This window comes from Bison bison, unplaced genomic scaffold (genome assembly GCF_000754665.1).
Source record: "Bison bison bison isolate TAMUID 2011002044 unplaced genomic scaffold, Bison_UMD1.0 scf7180017864228, whole genome shotgun sequence".
Classification (NCBI taxonomy): domain Eukaryota; kingdom Metazoa; phylum Chordata; class Mammalia; order Artiodactyla; family Bovidae; genus Bison; species Bison bison.
In genome coordinates, this window is record NW_011494800.1 from 5,123,261 (window position 1) to 5,143,862 (window position 20,602).

Consider the following 20,602-nt stretch of genomic DNA (forward strand, 5'->3'; position numbering starts at 1 on the left):
CCGACTCTTAGTGACCCCATGGACTGCAGCCCACCAGGCTCCTCCGTCCATGGGATTTTCCAGGCAAGAGTCCTGGAGTGGGGTGCCATCGCCTTCTCCGACTGCATCACCTGGGAAGCCCAAATCTGTATCACGTTAGCGTCAAATTAGCAAATCTTGCAAATAGTGAGTCCATATCACCAGTATGCAATATATGCTTTGCAAAATTTATTACTCATACTTACTATTTACTTTGGGTGATAGAATAAAGAAAGGGAAATGGGGACTTCAGCAAGGTTGAGTTAGCCAACATTATTTTAAAGTATTTACAAATACATTCACGAGAATATGACATATACAGTTGTCCATCTGTATTTGCAGGGGACTGGTTCCAGGAGAAGCAGTGGATACCAGAATCTGTGGATTCTCACGTCCTGTAGTCAGCTCCACATCCTCAAACTCAACCAACCATGGACCACATAGTACTGTAGTATTTATTGAAAAAAAAAATCCACGTATAAGTGGACTCTCACAGTTCAAAGTACTGCTGGTCAAGGGTCACCTGTACTCTCTGCACATCCTCCTGTACACTTTCATTTCTAAGTTATTGATGACACTTAATACAATAGTTGTAAAGATAAAGTAAAATGCTATATAAGTAGTTGCCAGTGAGCAGCATATTCAAGTTTTGCTTTTTGGAACTTTCTGGAATTTTTTTTTTCCTGAATATTTTTGATTAGGAGTTGGTTGACTCTGAGGGTGTGGAGCCTGCAGACACAGAAAAGGGGGGCTGTACTATCAAGACTTTACTTTTTTATCTACATTACACCTGAATCCTTACATAAGAGAATACTCACACTATCCACAACCCAGCAGATGTAAACACGGTAAAAACAAGAGGTAAAAACATCCATACACTGCATTTCTTCCCATCCATGCCTGATGCCTGTGCCCCTGAAATAAAATCAACAAGTGTTAATAACTAAGGCAAAACTTGGTCTCACCCTTTCAAGATAGAAAGGAAGCTTACTTTAATGAAAAAAAAAAAAAACAAAAGCATAGTTTATGAAACAAAGATTCAAATGAGTATCATTACTGTCAACTACACACGCAGGAAATCCCTTGAGCAAGTAACATGTTAGACTGTTTTCTATCATTACCTTAAATATTCCAAAATTTTAGTTGAGAATTGATGGAAAATTTCTCCTAAAGATGTGCATCCTTATACAAGCATCAGTGTGTTCAAGAAAGGACCAAAGAGTTTGGGTTAGGACTTTCAGGAGAAAATCTAGATACCAAAGGCATACAACCTACTTGTAGTGCTATTAATATTACTTAACATAGTTTTCTTTTTTAAAATGTTTATGTATTTATTTGGATGTGCTAGGTCTCAGTTGTGGCATGTATGGTCTTTGATCTTCCTTGCAGCACGTGGGATCTTTAGTTGAGTTATGCAGACACTTAGCTGCAGAAGGTAGGATCGAGTTCCCTGAGCAGGGATTGAACCCTGGCCCTCTGCATGGAGAGCATGGGGTCTTAGCCACTGGATGACCAGGGAAGTCCCTAACATAGTTTTCTAGTAATCTGACATTTTGAAACTATCTACATTCATCATCTTTTTATTTATTTATTGGCTGCATGGCATGTGGGATCTTAGTTCCCTGACCAGGGATCAAACCCATGCCCCCTTCATCAGAAGTGCAGAGTCTCAACCACCAGACCACCAGTAAGTCCTAGTACTATTATTAACATTTATGGATTTATAGATCTGTGGACCTGGCTTGTACATATTTCTGCAACTTGGCAGACAAGAGTGTGAGAAATGGTTACTAAACAAATTAGCAGCACAGAAAGGAATGACAAATGCTTTGCAAATCTGGACTTTCCTCATGACATGTTATTGAGCAACCATCTCAGAAGACTCTGGAGATGAATGCTCTAGAAAACAATGTGTTGTGGATAACTTTCAATTTGCTTCAACCAACACAATGAAAAAGAATACAGATGTCAGGCATTTTGGATATTGTATTTTAAAGGAAAAATATGTGAACAAAAAATTCTCCACAAAAATGAAATGAAAACCAGAAGCTTCAGATACATCTGTGAAAAGTTATTGGTATAGAACAGAAAGAAGTAACTAATTATCAGTTTCCTTCTTTGCCCAAAGCTATCAGATGAAATTGATTTGAGACACTGGATGCCAACAATCCTTAAGGCAAAAAGGAAAGCTTGTTCCAAGAAACTAAAATGTCCTAAGTGACCTCCACAGGTGACCTGACAAACAGGATAATGTGATTAAATGCACCTCTAACAGTGGCTATCATTTTTGTTTGGCAAGGAAGGATATGTTCACAGGGAGCTAAAAGCTCTGAAAGCAGGTCCCTTGTTTGAACTAGAAGACATCTCGCCTGCTTTAGCAACACTGTACAGAAGACATGATGACAACTAAAAGTCTCCCAGTAGTAAGAGTGGATGGCTCAGACAATAAGGAATCCACCTGCAATGCGGGAGACCCAGGTTCAATCCCTGGATTGGGAAGATCCCCTGGAGAAGGTAGTGGCTACCCACTCTAGTATTCTTGCCTGGGAATTCCCAAGGACAGAGGAGCCTGGCTGGCTACAGCCCACGGGGTCGCAAAGGGTCAGACACGACCGAGCAACTAACACTTTCACAAGGAAATATCACTGCTCATTATTAATATTTCGGGTTGTATAATTAACCACAAAAAGTTACTTACTGGGTTTGAACCAGCACTGCCACATTTCTGATACCTCCATGATACCTGCTTTCATGTGCTGAGATTACCTGGCTCTTCCGAGTGTTGAAAACAGAGAGAGAACACAGACTTCCCTTCCAGGCTGCTAACCTGCGAGGACTCAGATCTTAGTTCTCAGAACTGACCTACCTGATTCAGTACGTCTTTCACACTAAGGCATAGACAGTTGGACCTAACACTGTGTCAGTGAACAATCATGCTGTTGTCTGAACATCTATCTGAGTAGGGGTGTTAAATAAATTATAGAATCTAGAAGTTGAAACACATTAGAGCCACTTTCAATCAATTTAATTCAATCGAATCCAATCCAAACCCTTATATAACTATTGACAACCTACTTGTGACAGGTACTATAACAGGTGGTGGAAATACTCTGATGAATACAACTATTTATGGGTAGTAGTCTGTGTAATATATAAAAGCTGTTCTATGAGCCAGTGGTGCATAGCTATCCAGTTAATGTGAAAAATGAAGAACATTTTAAACATTCACAATACAGTTTTTCAGTATCCATTCATTAATTTATGTACAGAATATTGTGGGCTCATAATAAAGCTACAAATAATGCTAACAAAAATAATTCCACCAGTACTCAAAATGCAGAGGGAGTACAGAAAATAAGGATGTTAATTGAGCATGTAAACCCATTTTTCTGGAGCTGCCCCTGAAATAGGGTGCTCCGTCAGGATAAGTAGAGCTGAAATGGTTACACCAGAGTAACAGGTAGGAGACCTAGTTCTCAACCTTAGCTTTGCCAATAACTGATGCTGTCAGCCTGGGACAGTTCCTTAAATCAGTAACACCATCTCTCCATCTTGAAGACTGAATTCTGAGGCCCTACAGGGTGGTGGAATACCTTGGAAGTTAACCCAAGTTCAGTATCTTATATTTTTACAGTAACAGAATTCTCCAGTATACCCAGAATTATCAGCCATAGAAGAACGCATGCCTATTAACCATTTTTAAAATGGACTGGTGACAAAATCACAATGTCAACCAATTCATGTACAGTGAGAAACACAACTGCCAGAAGGACAAACACTCGCACTGGATCCCCTTTTAGGAACATCTACATGAGAAATCAAAACTTGCAAGAGAGAAGAGCAAAGAGAGTTACCAGGACGATTCTAGGACTATGGCATCAAGCACAATAGCTTTGTGCGCTCACTGCCTTTCAAGAGAGGCAGTATGGTGGGCAGGAGGTGGCATGGCCAGGCAGGGGACTGAAGCCCAGGCCTGCCATTCTGTAGCCGTGTGATCTCTGGCAAGTTTTTCCGTCTCTCTCGTTTTAAAATTTTGGTCATACTCCAAGGCACGCAGGACCTTGGTTTTCCCAACCAGGGATCAAACTCGTGCCCACTACATTGGAAAGTGACGTTTTAACCACTGGACCACCAGGGAAGTCCTGTTATTTCATCTCTTAAGCCTTAGTTTCATTATGGAGATAACTATTTTGTAGGGTTGTTCGGAGCATTAATGACAAGGCAGGCAAAGTACCTCATACATAATGTGTGTTCTGTAAGTGGCATCTCTGTCAACTCTAACTGCCAAGCAGGCCAGTGCTCCTATAAGGACAAAGTACTCTCCCTCCAGGGCTGGGCTGAGGACGGGTTAATGCTTTCTGCTCTGGGCTCATACTTGTCTAGGACAATACAGACACCCTTCCTGGTAGTAATAGTTTCTTTCTTCAGATGACTTTCCAAAAGCTAGTTAATACCTTTTCCTTACATATATATTCAGGGCCCACCTTTCTAAGTGTTTACTCTTTGGTTATCTTTAAGTAAGCATTGCTTTTCTTATTTTGTTTTGAAAGCAGTTAAGGTGGCTAATGGCTACTCTCCTGAAATGTTCTATTTTTACTAGCTCAATTCTCACAGGAAAACCTTATGTTCAAATTAGGAAAAAACCAGACTGTATCCTTTGTCTAATGAGAAATGAAAATTTCCCTTTCTTAACCAAAGAGATGCCTTGGGAGGTGATAAGAATAAGTTTATGGATAATTGTTTTATTAGCTCCTAATGGAACTACTTTGTGCTTCTTCATAATGTTTACTTTGGTTATGTTTTTTGTTTGTTTTAGAAAATTCCAAGTTCACGGGCAGTTGTAAGAAAGAATAAAGTGATCCTGTATATCCTTCACTCTTTATCCCCATCCTGTATAACCACAGTACAATATCAACACCAAGATACTGACACTGATACAATGTTTTCACTTTATTCAGATTCCATGAGCTTTACATGCTCTCCTTTCTGTGTATGTGTATTTTGTTGTTGTTCAGTCACTCAGTCGTGTCTGACTCTTTGTGACCCCATAGACTGCAGCACGCCAGGCTTCCCTGTCCTTCACCATCTCCCAGAGTTTGCTCAAACTCTTGTCCATTGAGTCGGTGATGCCATCCAATCATCTCATCTTTTGTCATCCCATTCTCCTCCTGCCTTCATTCCTTCCCAGCATCAGGGTCTTTTCCAGTGAGTTGGTTCTTCACATCAGGTGGCCAAAGTATTGGAGCTTCAGCTACAGCATCAGTCCTTTCAGTGAATATTCAGGGTGGATTTCCTTTAGGATTGACTAGTTTGATCTCTTTTCTGTCCAAGGGATGCTCAAGTCTTCTCCATGACCACAGTTAGAAAGCATCAGTTCTTCGGTACTCAGCCTTCTTTATGGTCCAATTCTCACATCCATACATAACTACTGGAAAAACCATAGCTTTGACTAGATGGACCTTTGTCAGCAAAGTAATGTCTCTGTTTTTAACACACTGCCAAGGTTTGTCATAGCTTTTCTTCCAAGGAGCAAGCGTCTTTTAATTTCATGGCTGCAGTCACCATCTGCAGTGATTTTGGAACCCCCCAAAATAAAGTCTGTCACCATTTCCACTTTTTCCCAATCTATTTGCCATGAAGTGATAGGACCAGATGCCATGATCTTAGTGTTTTGAATGTTGAGTTTTAAGCCAGCTTTTTCACTCTGTGTATTTAGTTTATGCAATTTCACATGTGTAGATCATATGACTACCACTACAGTCAAGGCGCAGGACAGACAGTTTCCATCACCTCAAAGAGCCCTAGTGCCACCCTTTCATAACCACACGCACTTCTCTCCTCCACATCCTTCTTAGTGATCTCTGGCACTCATTAATCTGTTCTCCAATTCTATAATTTTATCATTTCAACAATATTATACAAATGGGATCATGTAGAATGGAGCCTTTAGGACTGACTTTTTTTTTTTTTTAACTCAGCATAATTCCCTGGAGACCATCTAAGGTTTGTGTTGATCAATGGTTTGGTACCTTTTATTATTGGGTAGTATTCCATGGTATGGATGGACCAAGTGTGTTTATTCACCCCTACAAGACACCTGGTTTATTTCAAGTTTTTGGCCATTGCAAATCAAGAAGCTATGAACATTAGTTTACAGGTGTTTGTGCAAACATAAGTTTTTATTTCTCGGAATAAACACCCAAGATTGCAATTTCTGGGTCATTTGATAATACATGTCTAGCCTTTAAAAAAAAAAAATTCGGTCTCCATGAGACTGTCAAAAATTGCCATTGCAGACTATATTTCAAGTCATCATGGTAGGGTATTGGGAAAAGTTTTCAATTAGCAATAATCACACCTTGGATAAACCTCATTGCCTACAAAACTGCCACTGTGCAAAGCTAATAAGCGTTTAGTTCTTTCTTAAAAATAATATATTTATTTTAATTTTATTTTTGGTTGTGCTGGGTTTTTGTTGCTATGCTCAGGCTTTTCTCTAGTTTTAGCGAATGAGGGCTACTCTCTAGTTGTGCTGCGGTGGCTTCTCTTGTTTCGGAGCACAGGATCTAGGCACACGGGCTTCAGTAGTTGCAGAACACAGGCTCCAGAGCACGAGCTCAGTAGCTATGGTGCACGGGCTTAGCTGCTCTGCGGCATATGGGATCTTCCCAGACCAGGGATCGAACCTATGTCCCCTGCGTTGGCAGGTGGATTCTTATTCACTGTATTACCAGGGAAGTCCTACATGTTTAGTTTAAGGACTTGGTCAAACTGTTTCCAGAGCAGCTGTACCATTTTATATTCTTACTAACAATGTATGATTGATCCAAGGTCTTCATATCATTATCAGTACTGGTGATATCACTATCTGGTGTTATCATTAAATAACTGGTGTTAGCCAGTGCTGTCACTATTTTTTATGTTAGCCATTCTGATAGTTATATATTTGATATTTCATTGTAGTTTTAATTTGCATTTCCCTGGTGCTAGTGATGTTGAATATCTTTCCCTGTGCTTGTTTGCCATCTGGATGTCCTCTTCAGTGAAATGTCTATTCTTTTTACCCATTTTCAATTTGGATTTCTTTTTTTAACAGTTTAGAAAAAAAACAGTTTGAGAGATCTTCATATAGTCTAGATACTAATCTTTTTTGGGAGGATACATGGTTTGGAAACCTTCAAGGCTGTAGCATCTCCGTTCTCTTGAACAAAATATCTTATTAAAGAATTATTTTAAGTTTTTTTATGTATGTATGGTAAAATATACATAACACTAATTTTTTTTAACCATTTTAATCATTGTAAGTGTACTATTCAATGGCATTAAGAACCTGAAAGTGAAAGAGGAGAGTGAAAAAGTTGGCTTAAAGCTCAATATTAAGAAAATGAAGATCATGGCATCTGGCCCCATCACTTCATGGGAAATAGATGGGGAAACAGTGGCTGACTTTATTTTTGGGGGCTCCAAAATCACTGCAGATGGTGATTGCAGCCATGAAATTAAAAGACGCTTACTCCTTGGAAGGAAAGTTATGACCAACCTAGATAGCATATTCAAAAGCAGAGACATTACTTTGCCAACAAAGGTCCGTCTAGTCAAGGCTATGGTTTTTCCAGTGGTCATGTATGGATGTGAGAGTTGGACTGTGAAGAAAGCTGAGCGCCAAAGAATTGATGCTTTTGAACTGTGGTGTTGGAGAAGACTCTTGAGAGTCCCTTGGACTGCAAGGCGATACAACCAGTCCATTCTAAAGGAGATCAGTCCTGAGTGTTCTTTGGAAGGAATGACGCTAAAGCTGAAACTCCAATACTTTGGCCACCTCATGAGAAAAGTTGAGTCATTGGAAAAGACTCTGATGCTGGGAGGGATTGGGGGCAGGAGGAGAAGGGGACGACAGAGGATGAGATGGCTGGATGGCATCACCAACTCAATGGATGTGAGTTTGAGCGAACTCCAGGAGATGGTGATGGACAGGGAGGCCTGGCGTGCTGCAATTCATGGGGTCACAAAGAGTCGGACACAACTGAGCGACTGAACTGACTGACTGAACTGACCTTCATATCATTATGTAACCATCACCAGTATTCATCTCCAGAACTTTTTAAGTACCTTCATATCATTATGTAACTATCACCACTATTCATCTCCACAATTTTTTCATCTTCCCAAACTGGAACTATATACCTGTTAAACAATAACCCTCTTTCCTCCTGCCCCAGCCCCTGGTACCCACCATTGTACTTTCTATTTCTATGATTTTTACTAGTATAGCTACCTCATGTGAGTGAAATCATACAATATTCGTCCTTTTGTGTCTGGCTTACTTCATTTGGTATAAAGTCCTTAACGTTCATCCCTGATGTGGTGTGTATCAGAGCTTCATTTCTCTCTAAGGCTGAATAACACCCCATTGGATGTATACACACACACCATATTTTGTCTGTCCATTCATCTATCAATGGACACGTGGGTTGCTTCCACTTTTTGGCTGCTGTGAATGATGCTGCTATATATTACATATAAACAAACTCATGTCCCTGTTTTCAATTCTTTGGGGTATATACCTAGGAATGAAATTGGTCACATGGTAATTCTATGTTTAATTTTTTGAGGACCCCTCATGACAGCCACACCATTTTACACCCACACCAGTGATACACAAGAGTTCCAATTTCTCCATATCCTCACCAACTCTGGCTATTTTCTGGTTTCTTGATAGTAGCCAACCTAATGGGTGTGAAGTGAAGTGAAAGTTGCTAAGTCATATCTGACTCTTTGCAACCCCATGGACTATACAGTTTATAGAATTCTCCAGGCCAGAATACTGGAGTGGATTGCCATTTCCTTCTCCAAATGGGTGTGAAGTGGTATCTAACTGTGGGTTTGATTTGCATTTCCCTAATGATTAGTGATGTTGAGCATCTTTTCATTTGCTTACTGGCCATTTGTATCTCTTCTTTGGAGAAAAGTCTATTCATGTCTTCTGCACATTTAAAAATCTTTTTAAATTGTTGAGTTGTAGGAGTTCTTTATATATTCTAAACATTAATCCCTTATCAGATATATGACTTACAAAATTTTCTCCCATTATGTGAGTTGCCTTTTCACTTTATTGATAGTGACCTTTGATGCACAGAAGTTTTAAATTTTCATGAAGTCCAGTTTATCTATTTTGTTACTGCTGTTGCCTGTGGTTTTGGTGTTCCATCCAAGAAACCACTGTCAAATCCAGTGTCATGAGACCTTCTCCTTATGCTTTATTCTAAATGTTTTATGGTTTTATCTCTGCCTATTCAGATCTTTGCTATATCTTGATTTAATTTCTGTATGTGGTACAAGATAACTTCATCTTTTTTTTTGCATGTAAATATCCAGGACCATGTATTTAAAAGAAAGTCTTTTTCAATTTTGATAAATTCTAACTTACCAAGTTTTCCTTGTGTGGATCATCATTCCGATGTCAAGCCTAAGAACTCTCTGTTTAGTGCTTAATATAGAAGATCTCCTCCTGTAGTTTTTTCTGAAATATGTATAGTTTTAGATAGAAATCTGTGACCTAGTTATGTCTTTAAAACTATAGATCTTTACTGTCTTATTCAATTGGATTAGACTCCCAAAATCACTTTGACAGGAGTCAAGAAATAGGTGATGAGCTAAATCAGTCTTCTGACCTAGTAATACGTCACAAAGAAGATTCTTACAATGAAGAACATCTACTTCAGCAATAATATATCCCAACGTCACTAGGTTCTTTGGCAATTGACGAATACGAGCTTAAGGACAACAGTGAGGTATATGTGTGTAGACAGCGGAAGCCCCCTTCCTTCCTTCACCTCCCTACCCACTTTTGAGTTACCATGGAGGCCAGAAGATCAAAGTAAAAAGCTCTTTTAGGACCAGCTTCAGTTTTGTGGTGGCTCAGATGGTAAAGAATCTGCCTGCAATGCTGGAGATTTGGGTTCAATTGCTGGGTAGGGAAGATCCCCTGGAGAAGGAAATGGCTACCCACTCTGGTATTCTTGCCTGGAGAATTCCATGGACAGAGGAACCTGGCTACTACAGTTCATGGGATCGCAAAGAGTAGGATGCAACTGAGCAACCACCACTTTCTGGTTTTGTTAATCTACCAGTGCCCCATCTCATGTATCTTGATCCTTTTCCCTCTTTCTCTTTCCCTGGGAAGAGAACAACTGTGGTAACTGAACCTGGTAACTGAACAACTCTGTTGTTGCTGTTCAGTCACTAAGTCCTGTCTGATTCTCTGTGACCCCATGGACTGTAGCACACCAGGCTCCTCTGTCCTCCACCATCTCCAGAGTTTGCTCAAACTCATGCCCATTGAGTTGGTGATTCTATCTAACCATCTCACCCTCTGCCGGCCCCTTCAATTTTTCCCAGCATCAGGATCTTTTCCAATGAGTTGGCTCTTCGCATCAGGTGGCCAAAGTACTGGAGTTTCAGCCTCAGCATCAGTCCTTCCAATAAATATTCAGGACTGATTTCCTTTAGGATTGATAGGTTTGATCTCCTTGCAGTCCAAGGAACCCTCAAGAATCTTCTCCAGCATCACAATTTGAAAGCATCAATCCTTCCTTGGTGCTCAGTGTTTCTTTATGGTCCAGTCCTCACATCCTTGACTATATGGACCTTTGTCAGCAAAGTGATGCCTCTGCTTTTTAATTCACTGTCTTGGTTTGTCACAGCTTTCCTTACAAGGAGCAAGCGTCTTTAAATTTCATGGCTGCAGTCACCGTCTGCAGTGATTTTGGAGCTCAAGAAAATAAAATCTGTCACTTTTTCCACTTTTTCCCCTTCTATTTGCCATGAAGTGATGGGACCAGATGCCATGATCTTAGTTTTTTTAATGTTGAGTTTCAAGCCAGCCTTTTCTCTTGCCTCTTTCACCCTGATCAAGAGGTTCTTTAGTTCCTCTTCACTTTCTGCCTTTAGAGTGGTACTACCTGCATATCTGAGATTATTGATATTTCTCCCAGTAATTTTGATTCCAGCTTGTGATTCATCCAGCCCAGGATTTCACATGATGTATTCTGCACAGAAGTTAAATAAGCAGGGTGACAGTATACAGCCTTGTCATACTCCTTTCCCAATTTTGAACCAGTCAGTTGTTCCATGTCCAGTTCTAATTGTTGCCTGATAGTCCATGGGGTGCAAAGAGTCAGACACGACTGAGTGACTAAGCACAAGATACCCACATACAGGTTTCTCAGGAGGCAGGTAAGGTGGTCTGGTATTCCCATTTCTTTTAAGAATTTTCCACAGTTTGATGTAATCCACACAGTCAAAGGCTTTAGCATAGTCAGTGAAGCAGAAGTAGCCATTTTTCTAGAATGCCCTTGCTTTCTCCATGAGCCAATGAATGTTGGCAATTTGATCTCTGGCTCCTCTGCCTGTTTGAAACCAGCTTACACAACTGGAAGTTCTGAGTTTACATACTGTGAAGCCTAGCTTGAAGGACTTTGAGCATCACCTTACTAACATGTGAAATTAGCACAACTGTTTGGTAGTTTGAACATTCTTTGGCATTGCCCTTTTAAGGGACTGGAATGAAAACGGACTTTTTCCAGTCTTGTGGCCACTGATGAGTTTTCCAAATTTGCTGACATATTGAATGCAGCACTTTAACAGCATCATCTTTTAGGATTTGAAATAGCTCAGCTGGAATTCCGTCACCTCCACTAGCTTTGCTTATAGTTATGCTTCCTAAGGCCCACTTGGCCTCACACTCTAGGATGTCCGGCTCTAGGTGAGCGACCACAGTATTGTGGTTATCCAGGTCATTAAGACCTTTTTTGTTTAGTTCTTCTATGTATTCTTGCCACTTCTTAATCTCTTCTGCTTCTGTTAGGTCCTTACTGTTTCTGTCCTTTATCATGCCCCTTCTTGCAAGAAATGTTCTCTTGATAACTCCAGTTTTCTCGAAGAGATATCTAGTCTTTCCCATTCTATATTTTTCCTTTATTTCTTTTCATTGTTCATTTAAGAAGGCCTTCTTATCTCTCCTTGCTATTCTTTGGGAACTCTGCATTCAGATGGATATATCTTTCCTTTTCTCCTTTGCCTTTTGCTTCTCTTCTTTCCTCAGCTATTTGTAAAGCTTCTTCAGACAACTATTTTGCCTTCTTGTGTTTCTTTTTCTTTGGGATGGTTTTGGTCACTGCCTCCTGTACAGTGTTACAAGCCTCCTGTCGTAAAGGAGGTAACTGTTACCTACTGTGCCCATCAGGAGTTCTTCAGGCACTCTGTCTGTGAAATCTAACCCCTTGAATCTATTTGTCACCTCCACTCTGTAATCACAAGGGGCTGTGTTATACACACCCAAAGAATGGGACTCTAAGTCCCATTTTGTCCAAAATAACCTGTCTTTCCTTAGCCCATACCTAGCTGATAATGTGACCAAAAGAACCCGCAATAGAAAAAACACTGATGTGCTCTATTGTTTCTGTGCTGGAAGATGATTCCTGGAGATGCCAAGAGATGAAAATGTGATTTCTTTAAAAAAATATTTCTTTATTTGGCTGCACCGGGTCTTAGTTGCGGCACATGGGATCTTTAGCTGCGGCATGTGGGATCTAGTTCCCTGACCAGGGATGGAACCTGGGCCCCTAGCACTGGAAGCACAGAGTCTTAGACATTGGACAACAAGGATAGTTCCTGGTTTGGTTTTATAAGCTGTTCTGACTTGGTAAGTTCAGATATTGACTGCAAATATTTTTAAAAGAAAAAAAATGAATAGGTCTATTCAATTAAGTCTCTTCACTGCCTCAGTGTTACCTGAGAGGTGGTTCTCTTTTTCCCATCTTTCCTGACACCATTAAAATAAACTGGCCCAGTGCTTCCAGTCACAGAAGCAAGTGTCACACAAAGTTTACTTACATTTCCTAGTAAGGACAAGTTCCACTGTTTCCCTGAGTTGCATCAATGTGGTACCTACCAGCTGCTGCTGCTGCTAAGTCACTTCAGTCGTGTCCAACTCTGTGCAACCCCATAGACGGCAGCCCACCAGGCTCCCCCATCCCTGGGATTCTCTAGGCAAGAACACTGGAGTGAGTTGCCATTTCCTTCTCCAATGCATGAAAGTGAAGTCTTTGAAGTCGCTCAGTCATGACTGACTCTTAGAGACCCTGTGGACCACAGCCTACCAGGCTCCTCCATCCATGGGATTTTCCAGGCAAGAGTACTAGGAGGCCACATTTTTCTTTGCCTTTTTAAAGATAAGAGGGGAAGAAGGAAGGACTACGCCATACTTCTAAGATAGCTTTATCTTTGCATTCTGAATTATGTTTCTACTTAATGTAATATTTACTCCATTGATATTAATCTTCCAATAATATCTCACAGGAAAAAACAGGATAATTTCTCCCATGTCCCAAATAGTAAACTATATCTGGAACAATGTCACCCAATACATTTCTGACAAAAGGAAGAAAAGAACCAGAATTGCGTAAACCTTCTCAAAAGGGTTCTGGCATTTAGACTCGGTTTGGAAGATTCTCCTCCAAATGGTGTCATTTATCCAAATGATTTGCGAAGCTGTTATCCAGACGGTCAAATCCTCCTCGCGTGCCAGTACTGCTAATCCTCTGTACATTTCTACTGGGTGTTTGTTTCTTCAGTAAATAGCAATTCCTCAAGTCTGAGGCTTCCCTAGTGGATCAGATAGTAAAGAATGTGCCTGCAATGTGGGAGACCTGGGTTTGATCCCAGGGTTGGGAAGATCCCAGGAGAAGGGGAAGGCTACCCACTCCAGTATTCTTGCCTGGAGAATTCCATGGACAAAGGAGCCTGGTGGGCTGCAGTCAGAGGGGCTGCAAAGATTCAGACACGACTGAACGACTAGCACACAAGTCTGAGCAGTCTTCACTGTCTTTCATGGCATCTGTGGTAGGAGTGGGACTGCACAGTGGGGACCGTCGAACACTTGGAGTCAGAGGCTGAACACTTCAATCTGCTCCCTGATCCCCTGAAGCTCTCCTTCTTCCTCAGAGAGAAAAATGAACTCTGTCAAAGGTCTGCAGTGGCTCTGCCATCGCTACTTTTATTCCTCCGTAAATCTGATAGCTTTTAAAAAAATCTTTTGGCTGTGCCAGGGCATGCAGGATACAGGATCTTAATTCCCTGCGTGTGTGCTCAGTCATGTCCAACTCTGCGCCCCAGTGGACTGAAGCCCGCCAGGCTCCTCTGTCCATGGGATTTTTCCAGGCAAGAATACTGGAGAGGGTTGTCATTTCCTCCTTCAGGGGATCTTCCCCACCATGGATCGAATCCATGTCTCCTGAGTTTCCTGAATTGGCAGGCAGATTCTTTACCACAGGAATCAAACCCTTTCCCCCTGCATTGGCAGCGCAGAGTCTTAATCACTGGACCTCCGTGGAAGTCCTAAGTCTTCTAGCTTTAATGCTCAAGAGAACATCTGGTCACTTGAACATTTACAGTCTCATGGAAGCAAATAAAGCATTACCTTAAGCCCAAATCAGCTTGGCACCCAAGCCTCCAACTATGTGAACATGATCTGAAGAGGGGGTCTTGATAATGGTCATATATTCATATTTTTTATCATCGAATTCCAGACAGATGGCTCATACAGTATTATCTACTGAAGCTACCCAAGTCAAAGACTATAGTGTACTGTTACCATGGTAACCCTTGAAGACAAGCCTTCTGCTCTTTCAAGTGGAGGTAAAATTTCTCCAAGCCACGAATGGGAAAAAGTAAAGCCTACTGGATCACCTTCATTTGTGGATTTTATAATTTTACTTAATGAGAAACTACTTACGACAGGGAAATGTGTCAAAAGTTAAGATAATATTTTCTGGAGCTGGAAACAATTTTCTTGTTATGAACTAGAAGGATTTTATAAAACGGAGGTTAGTGGAGAGATGCAGCTATAATTCATGGACTTGGGAGCCAGATACCAGAGCTTGGAATCCCAGCTCTGCCACTTGTTACAGTGGTTGTGTGACTTCAGATGTTCAGCCCCCTGTGTCTCAGTTTCTTCACCAGTAAAGTGGGTACAATGATGGCACCCACTTCATCGGGTTTTTATCAGGATTGAAAATACATCTAAAGCTCTGATAGCAGTGCCTAGAATTTGATGTCTTTTCAATGTCTTAACTACATGCTACTGCAAGTGATATTTGGGGTCTTCAGTTATCTTTTTTTTTTTTTAATTTTGTAATTTATCAGGAAGTAAGCTCTCTGCCAAAGCAATTTTTCATTCTGCTCTTAGGGCCAGCTGGCATGGAGCAAGAAAGATTAACAAGTCATTACCAATGACCAGGATTGTCACAGTGTCTATGAACCAAGCGCATCCTTGATTTTTTTTTTAACCTTCATGGAATCTTGAGTTATTTTTCACATGTGTCATAGACAAATGTGGAGGGTTTGTGTTATTTTATAATTCATTTACAAATTGTAATGACAAGGACTATTTGTTTTGTTTTGTCCTTAAAATGTTTACAGAGTCTCAGATATAAGCCAGCATAGAGAGACATCTGCAAAACAACAAACTCAATATGCTGGTGGTTAAAATTCTGCTTTCAATATTCTAAATCTGGGAAAGCATGATAGCTTGAGTGACCTGGTGTCACCCTAAAAATACATGACTTCCTCTAATCATAGAGATATAAACAATACTATTCAGGCTATGAGGTCAATTTCCAAAATAATTTCTCTGAGCACTGGAAAGAAACAATATATTAGTTAAAAAGGGAAATCTGTGAAATATTACCATCTCCAAAAGAATAGGATAATTTCAATATAGAACCAATGGTGATTGTTTTTTTCCCCCAATGTACTCTTGATTTCTAAAATCAATCACTTTGGGACTACCCTAGTGGTCCAGTGGCTAAGATTCCAAGATCCCAATGCAGGGGACCCAGGTTTGTCACGTGGTTGGGGGACTAGACCTTGCAAGCTGCGACTAAGACTCTGCATGCCACAGTGAAGATCCCACAAGCTGCAATGAAGACCCAGTGCAGCCTAAATAAATATTAATAAAGAAATATTATAAAAGATAGTCAATCACTTTCATTCAATTGACAGATGACTTATAGGGATCCTTTCATGTCTGTGGCCCAAATGATTCTTTTTCTCAGAAATAGATGGAACGTACTGACCTCACATCATTCAAGAAATAATCCCAGAAGGAAGTCTCTTCTTCCAGTATTTCAATTCAACAATATCCTCTTAGAGTTTCTATGCCAAGAGCCTCCTCAGAGGCCATTTATATCTTCAATAATATTAAAAATATTCCCCATGTGTGACAGATATAATTGCCAACCCAACAGTCATTTCTCTGCTTTGTCTTAGCTAACACAATCTCGTTCTACTCAGGACAGCAATGTGTTCAACCCAAGGGTATAAGTCATGACCTGTCTAAGCCCATCACAGGTATCTCATTTTCCTTAGACAAATATAATTCCAGACTCCCTTGCACCTAGCCAATGAGATGCAAATGGGAAGGATTTGCATCCCTGATAATGGAAAGTCTCTTTTCTGCCCACTCTCCTCCTTTCCTATTTGGGATGCTGTTGTGAAAGACTGATACCTAGTGCTATGGCATCCATCATGTAGCCATGAGACCACAAATCCAAAGAGCCAAAGCCAACATGCTGAGGATGGCAGAGTAGCAGATGGGAAGAACTGACTCCTTGATAGTATCATTGAGACACTGCACTAGATTCTAGCTATCACCAGCTTCCAAATTTTTTGTAATGTGAACCAATGAAGTCTTTATTGTTTTATTACTATAGGTTGGTATAGCGTCAAAATCTACCCTCCCTTCTTTCATTATAGCTAGGCAAGTGGCCAAGACATGGAAACAGCTTAAATGTCCATTGACAGACAAATAGATAAAGATGTGGTCCATAGATATAATGGAATATTACTCAGCCATAAAAAGAATGAAATAATGCCATTTGCAGCCATACAGATGTACCCAGCGATTACCATACTAAGTGCAGTAAGCCAGACAAAGACAAATATCATATGATATCACTTATATGTGAAATCTAAAAAAAGAGATACAAGTGAACTTGTTTACAAAACATAAAGAGACTCATAGACATAGAAACAAACACGGTCATCACAGGGGGATGGGGGAGGGATAAATTAGGAGACTGGGGTTAACACATACATGATACTATATGTAAAATAGATAAATTACAAGGTCCTACTGTATCGCATGAGAAACTGTATTCCATATTTTGCAATAACTGAATCATTTTCAGGTGCTGTACACCTGAAATTAACATGACATTGTAAATCAACCATACTTCAATAGAAATAAAATAAGATAATTAGATAAAACTGTTAAGAAAAAAAGAACAGACACAAGAAAAATGTCTTCCAAAATTTGGTCTGTGCCAAGAAAGTCCCTTGATTCTTTTAAAGAGAAAAAGAAAACAAAAATCATCTGATATGTCTGATGGTGACTGCAGCCATAAAATTAAAAGACACTTGCTCCTTGGAAGGAAAGTTATGACTAACCTAGACAGCATATTAAAAAGCAGAGACATTACTTTGCAAACAAAGGTCCGTCTAGTCAAAGCTGTGGTTTTTCCAGTCCTCATGTATGGATGTGAGAGTTGGGCTATAAAGAAAGCTGAGCACCGAAGAATTGATACTTTTGAACTGTGGTGTTGGAGAAGACTCTTGAGAGTCCCTTGGACTGCAAGGAGATCCAACCAGTCCATCCTAAAGGAAATCAGTCCTGGGTGTTCATTGGAAGGACTGATGTTGAAGCGGAAACTCCAATACTTTGGCCACCTGTTGCAAAGAGCTGGCTCACTGGAAAAGACCCTGATGCTGGGAAAGATTGAAGGCAGGAGGAGAAGGGGATGACAGAGGATGAGATGGTTGGATGGCATCACCGACTCAGTGGACTTGAGTTTGAGTAGGCTCCGGGAGTTGGTGATGAACAGGGAAGCCTGGCGTGCTGCAGTCCACGGGGTCTCAAAGAGTTGGACACGACTGAGCGACTGAACTGAACTGAACTGAACTGACAGGTGGGAAATGCCAATGGCTTCTCTATCTCAGACATCAGGAGATTAGAGATGAGAAAATGCACGTTGCATTTCTCCTGAAGTCTACTGTTCCAGAGGCCTGCATAGAGCTGCCACTGATTTCAGTGTGGGAGGCAAGGAAGTAGAGAAATAAGGCTCAAGACCCAGGACTTGGAAAGGATTTGCAAGAGACCTCTGGTCTGTGAACTGCCGAGAAGTTAATACATCAGAAGGCAGCTGAGTCTCAGAGGGATTTGTATTTGCAAACGTACTACAGCCAAGGCAATAAACCCTGTGACCACTGTACTGAGACCTCCGGCTGTCAGCATGTAGATAAAACAGTAGAGCCACTAACAAGGGCATGTCTCTAATGCCCGCTTCAGACATGGCTAAAGGGGAAACTGAATAGGAAGAGCCTCCCCTCCCTCAAAGACGAGGCCAAGGGACACACGGAGCCATGGACAAGAGGGTCCTCCTGAAGAAGAGAGCTAGGGTCTAATCAGGGAACGCCCTCCTCTGCCAGGGCAGGGGTCTTGCCCACCGCCTGTTCCGTGGTACCAGCATTGCTATGGGCCAGGGGCTGCTACGTGCATTTCTTTCTCTTCTTTTTCAAATGGGAGTTCCAACTGCGGTTTTCTAATCCCTGTTCCATCATTGTATATCAAGTGTGAGTATGAGTGTACAAGAGGAGGTAACTTGTATTTGAGTTCACAGGTGGCCAGGCCATTAGAAGCATATCCAAACCTGATGGAAGCAACTGTGCATTCCCCAGAAACCATGGACTTTGAGCTGGTATGTCTACTGTATGGGCTCTTGTCTGTCTCCCTTGGGATGGAGCAGTTGGGTTCTATGTGTTGGAAAGAGGGTATTTGCCGAGGTCCAGCCCCAGCTGATCCAGGGTATTCGAAGGAGAGATGGCCTAGGTGACCTATTTATTTATTTATTTATCAAAGATATAAAGAGTAATAGAATGAGGATAGTTCAGTAGGAAAATTCAGTGGAGAAAAGCTGAGTAGCTTGGTTTACACGGAAAATCAATATAATCCATGACACCAGGTTAGCTCTGACCATGGAGGCTGCAGGCGCCCTCTCAAATAGCGGAAGGTGCCCCACCTTAGACACCTTCTCGAGTGGGTCTTAGAAGCCCAGGCAAATAAATGGTCGCAGAGGATATCCACGCTCCAGATGGAGACTCAGCTGGAAGTTAAGGGGAAGAATGACATGGGGAGACCAAGCGTTGGTGAACAAGGCCCGTAGCTTTATTTTCAACACGGGCTTTTATACCCTAAGTTACACATAGAGGATAATAGGGGATGCAAAGTCAGTAGTTTTTGATCCTTATCAAAAACCAGGGTTTCTTTCCTGCAAATTTATCGTATACAAATGGTTTAGGTGATTTACATCATCTTCTGGCCAGAAGGCCTATTAACATTTTATGACTTTTGACAAGGACTTATCAACAAAGACTTATTTTCTCTAAGAGTAATTATTTTAAGGTTTGGCGCCATCTTCCGAAGATAAAATTGCATTCCTATAGGGCGGATGTGTAATGGGTTTATAACAAAGGAAAGAATTTATTACCTTAAGGGTCTAAAGTTACTAACACCAAGGCCACTACTTATTTTTTCTACATACCAACTATTAATTAATACATATTCAAGGATACAATTCAGGGGATGTGGAAACTTGGCAACAAGCATTGGCTCATCAATGAAATCTTTTACTAGTTTTATTCTGACAGTTTCTAACTCTCTGAGAGGCTCTAAGCTATTTGAATATCTTAAGCTTCCCGTGCCTCTCGAGGCTGGGAGACTGTAAACAATCGTATACAAGGCTGTAGGAGTCTGGGTAAACTTGTCAGGCGAGTTAGAGAGCCATCTGAGGGGTTTGGATTTAAACACTCCTAATTGCCCAGGAACCTTATTAATTGGAGCTGTAAGTTAACTCTTTGACAGAGAGAGCGAGATGGTGACGGGGGACAGCCCCCAGTAAAGTCAGAGGTGAGAGCACAAAGCAATAAAGTAGGCAGACTCTGGTTTTTTGGGGATAGATGCTCGAGAATATCCGGGGGGACTCCTGAGGCTCGATCCCGCCTTTGCGTATGCCAAGCCTCCTTCCTCATGACCTTTGTCACGAGTGGAATGTCTCTCGCCGGCTCCCGGCATGTATTCATGATACTTGGTGGAGAGAGGGACTGACTGTGGCAAGGCTTTAGCCATCAACCTAGGTGTCCATCAATAGAGGGATGTATAAAGAAGATGTGGTATATATACACAGTGGAATATTATCTCATCCATAAAAAAGAATGAAATGTCATTTGCAGCGATACAGATGGACTCAGAGATTATACTACGTGAAGTAAGTCAGAGAAAGACAAATATATGCTATCACTTATAAGTGGAATTTAAATAAATGATACAAATGAATTTATTTACAAAACAGAGACAGACTCACAGACTTAGAGAATGAACGTATGGTTACCAGGGGGGAAGGATGGGAGAGAGGGACAGATTGGGAGTTTGGGATGGATACGTACACACTGCTATATTTAAAGTGGATAA

General features: G+C 41.0%; 1 protein-coding gene across 5 annotated transcripts in view; it reads right to left on the reverse strand.

Annotated features, from left to right (window-relative positions):
• Positions 1-20,602, reverse strand: part of TMEM150C (transmembrane protein 150C) — a 110,829-nt gene that overhangs the window by 17,517 nt on the left and 72,710 nt on the right. For all 5 annotated transcript variants that reach the window (XM_010845925.1, XM_010845922.1, XM_010845924.1 and 2 more), the window contains one exon: positions 837-933. In XM_010845925.1, the coding sequence (XP_010844227.1) occupies positions 837-916 (80 nt within the window). In that variant the 5' untranslated portion in view covers positions 917-933. The remainder of the gene's footprint in view (positions 1-836; positions 934-20,602) is intronic.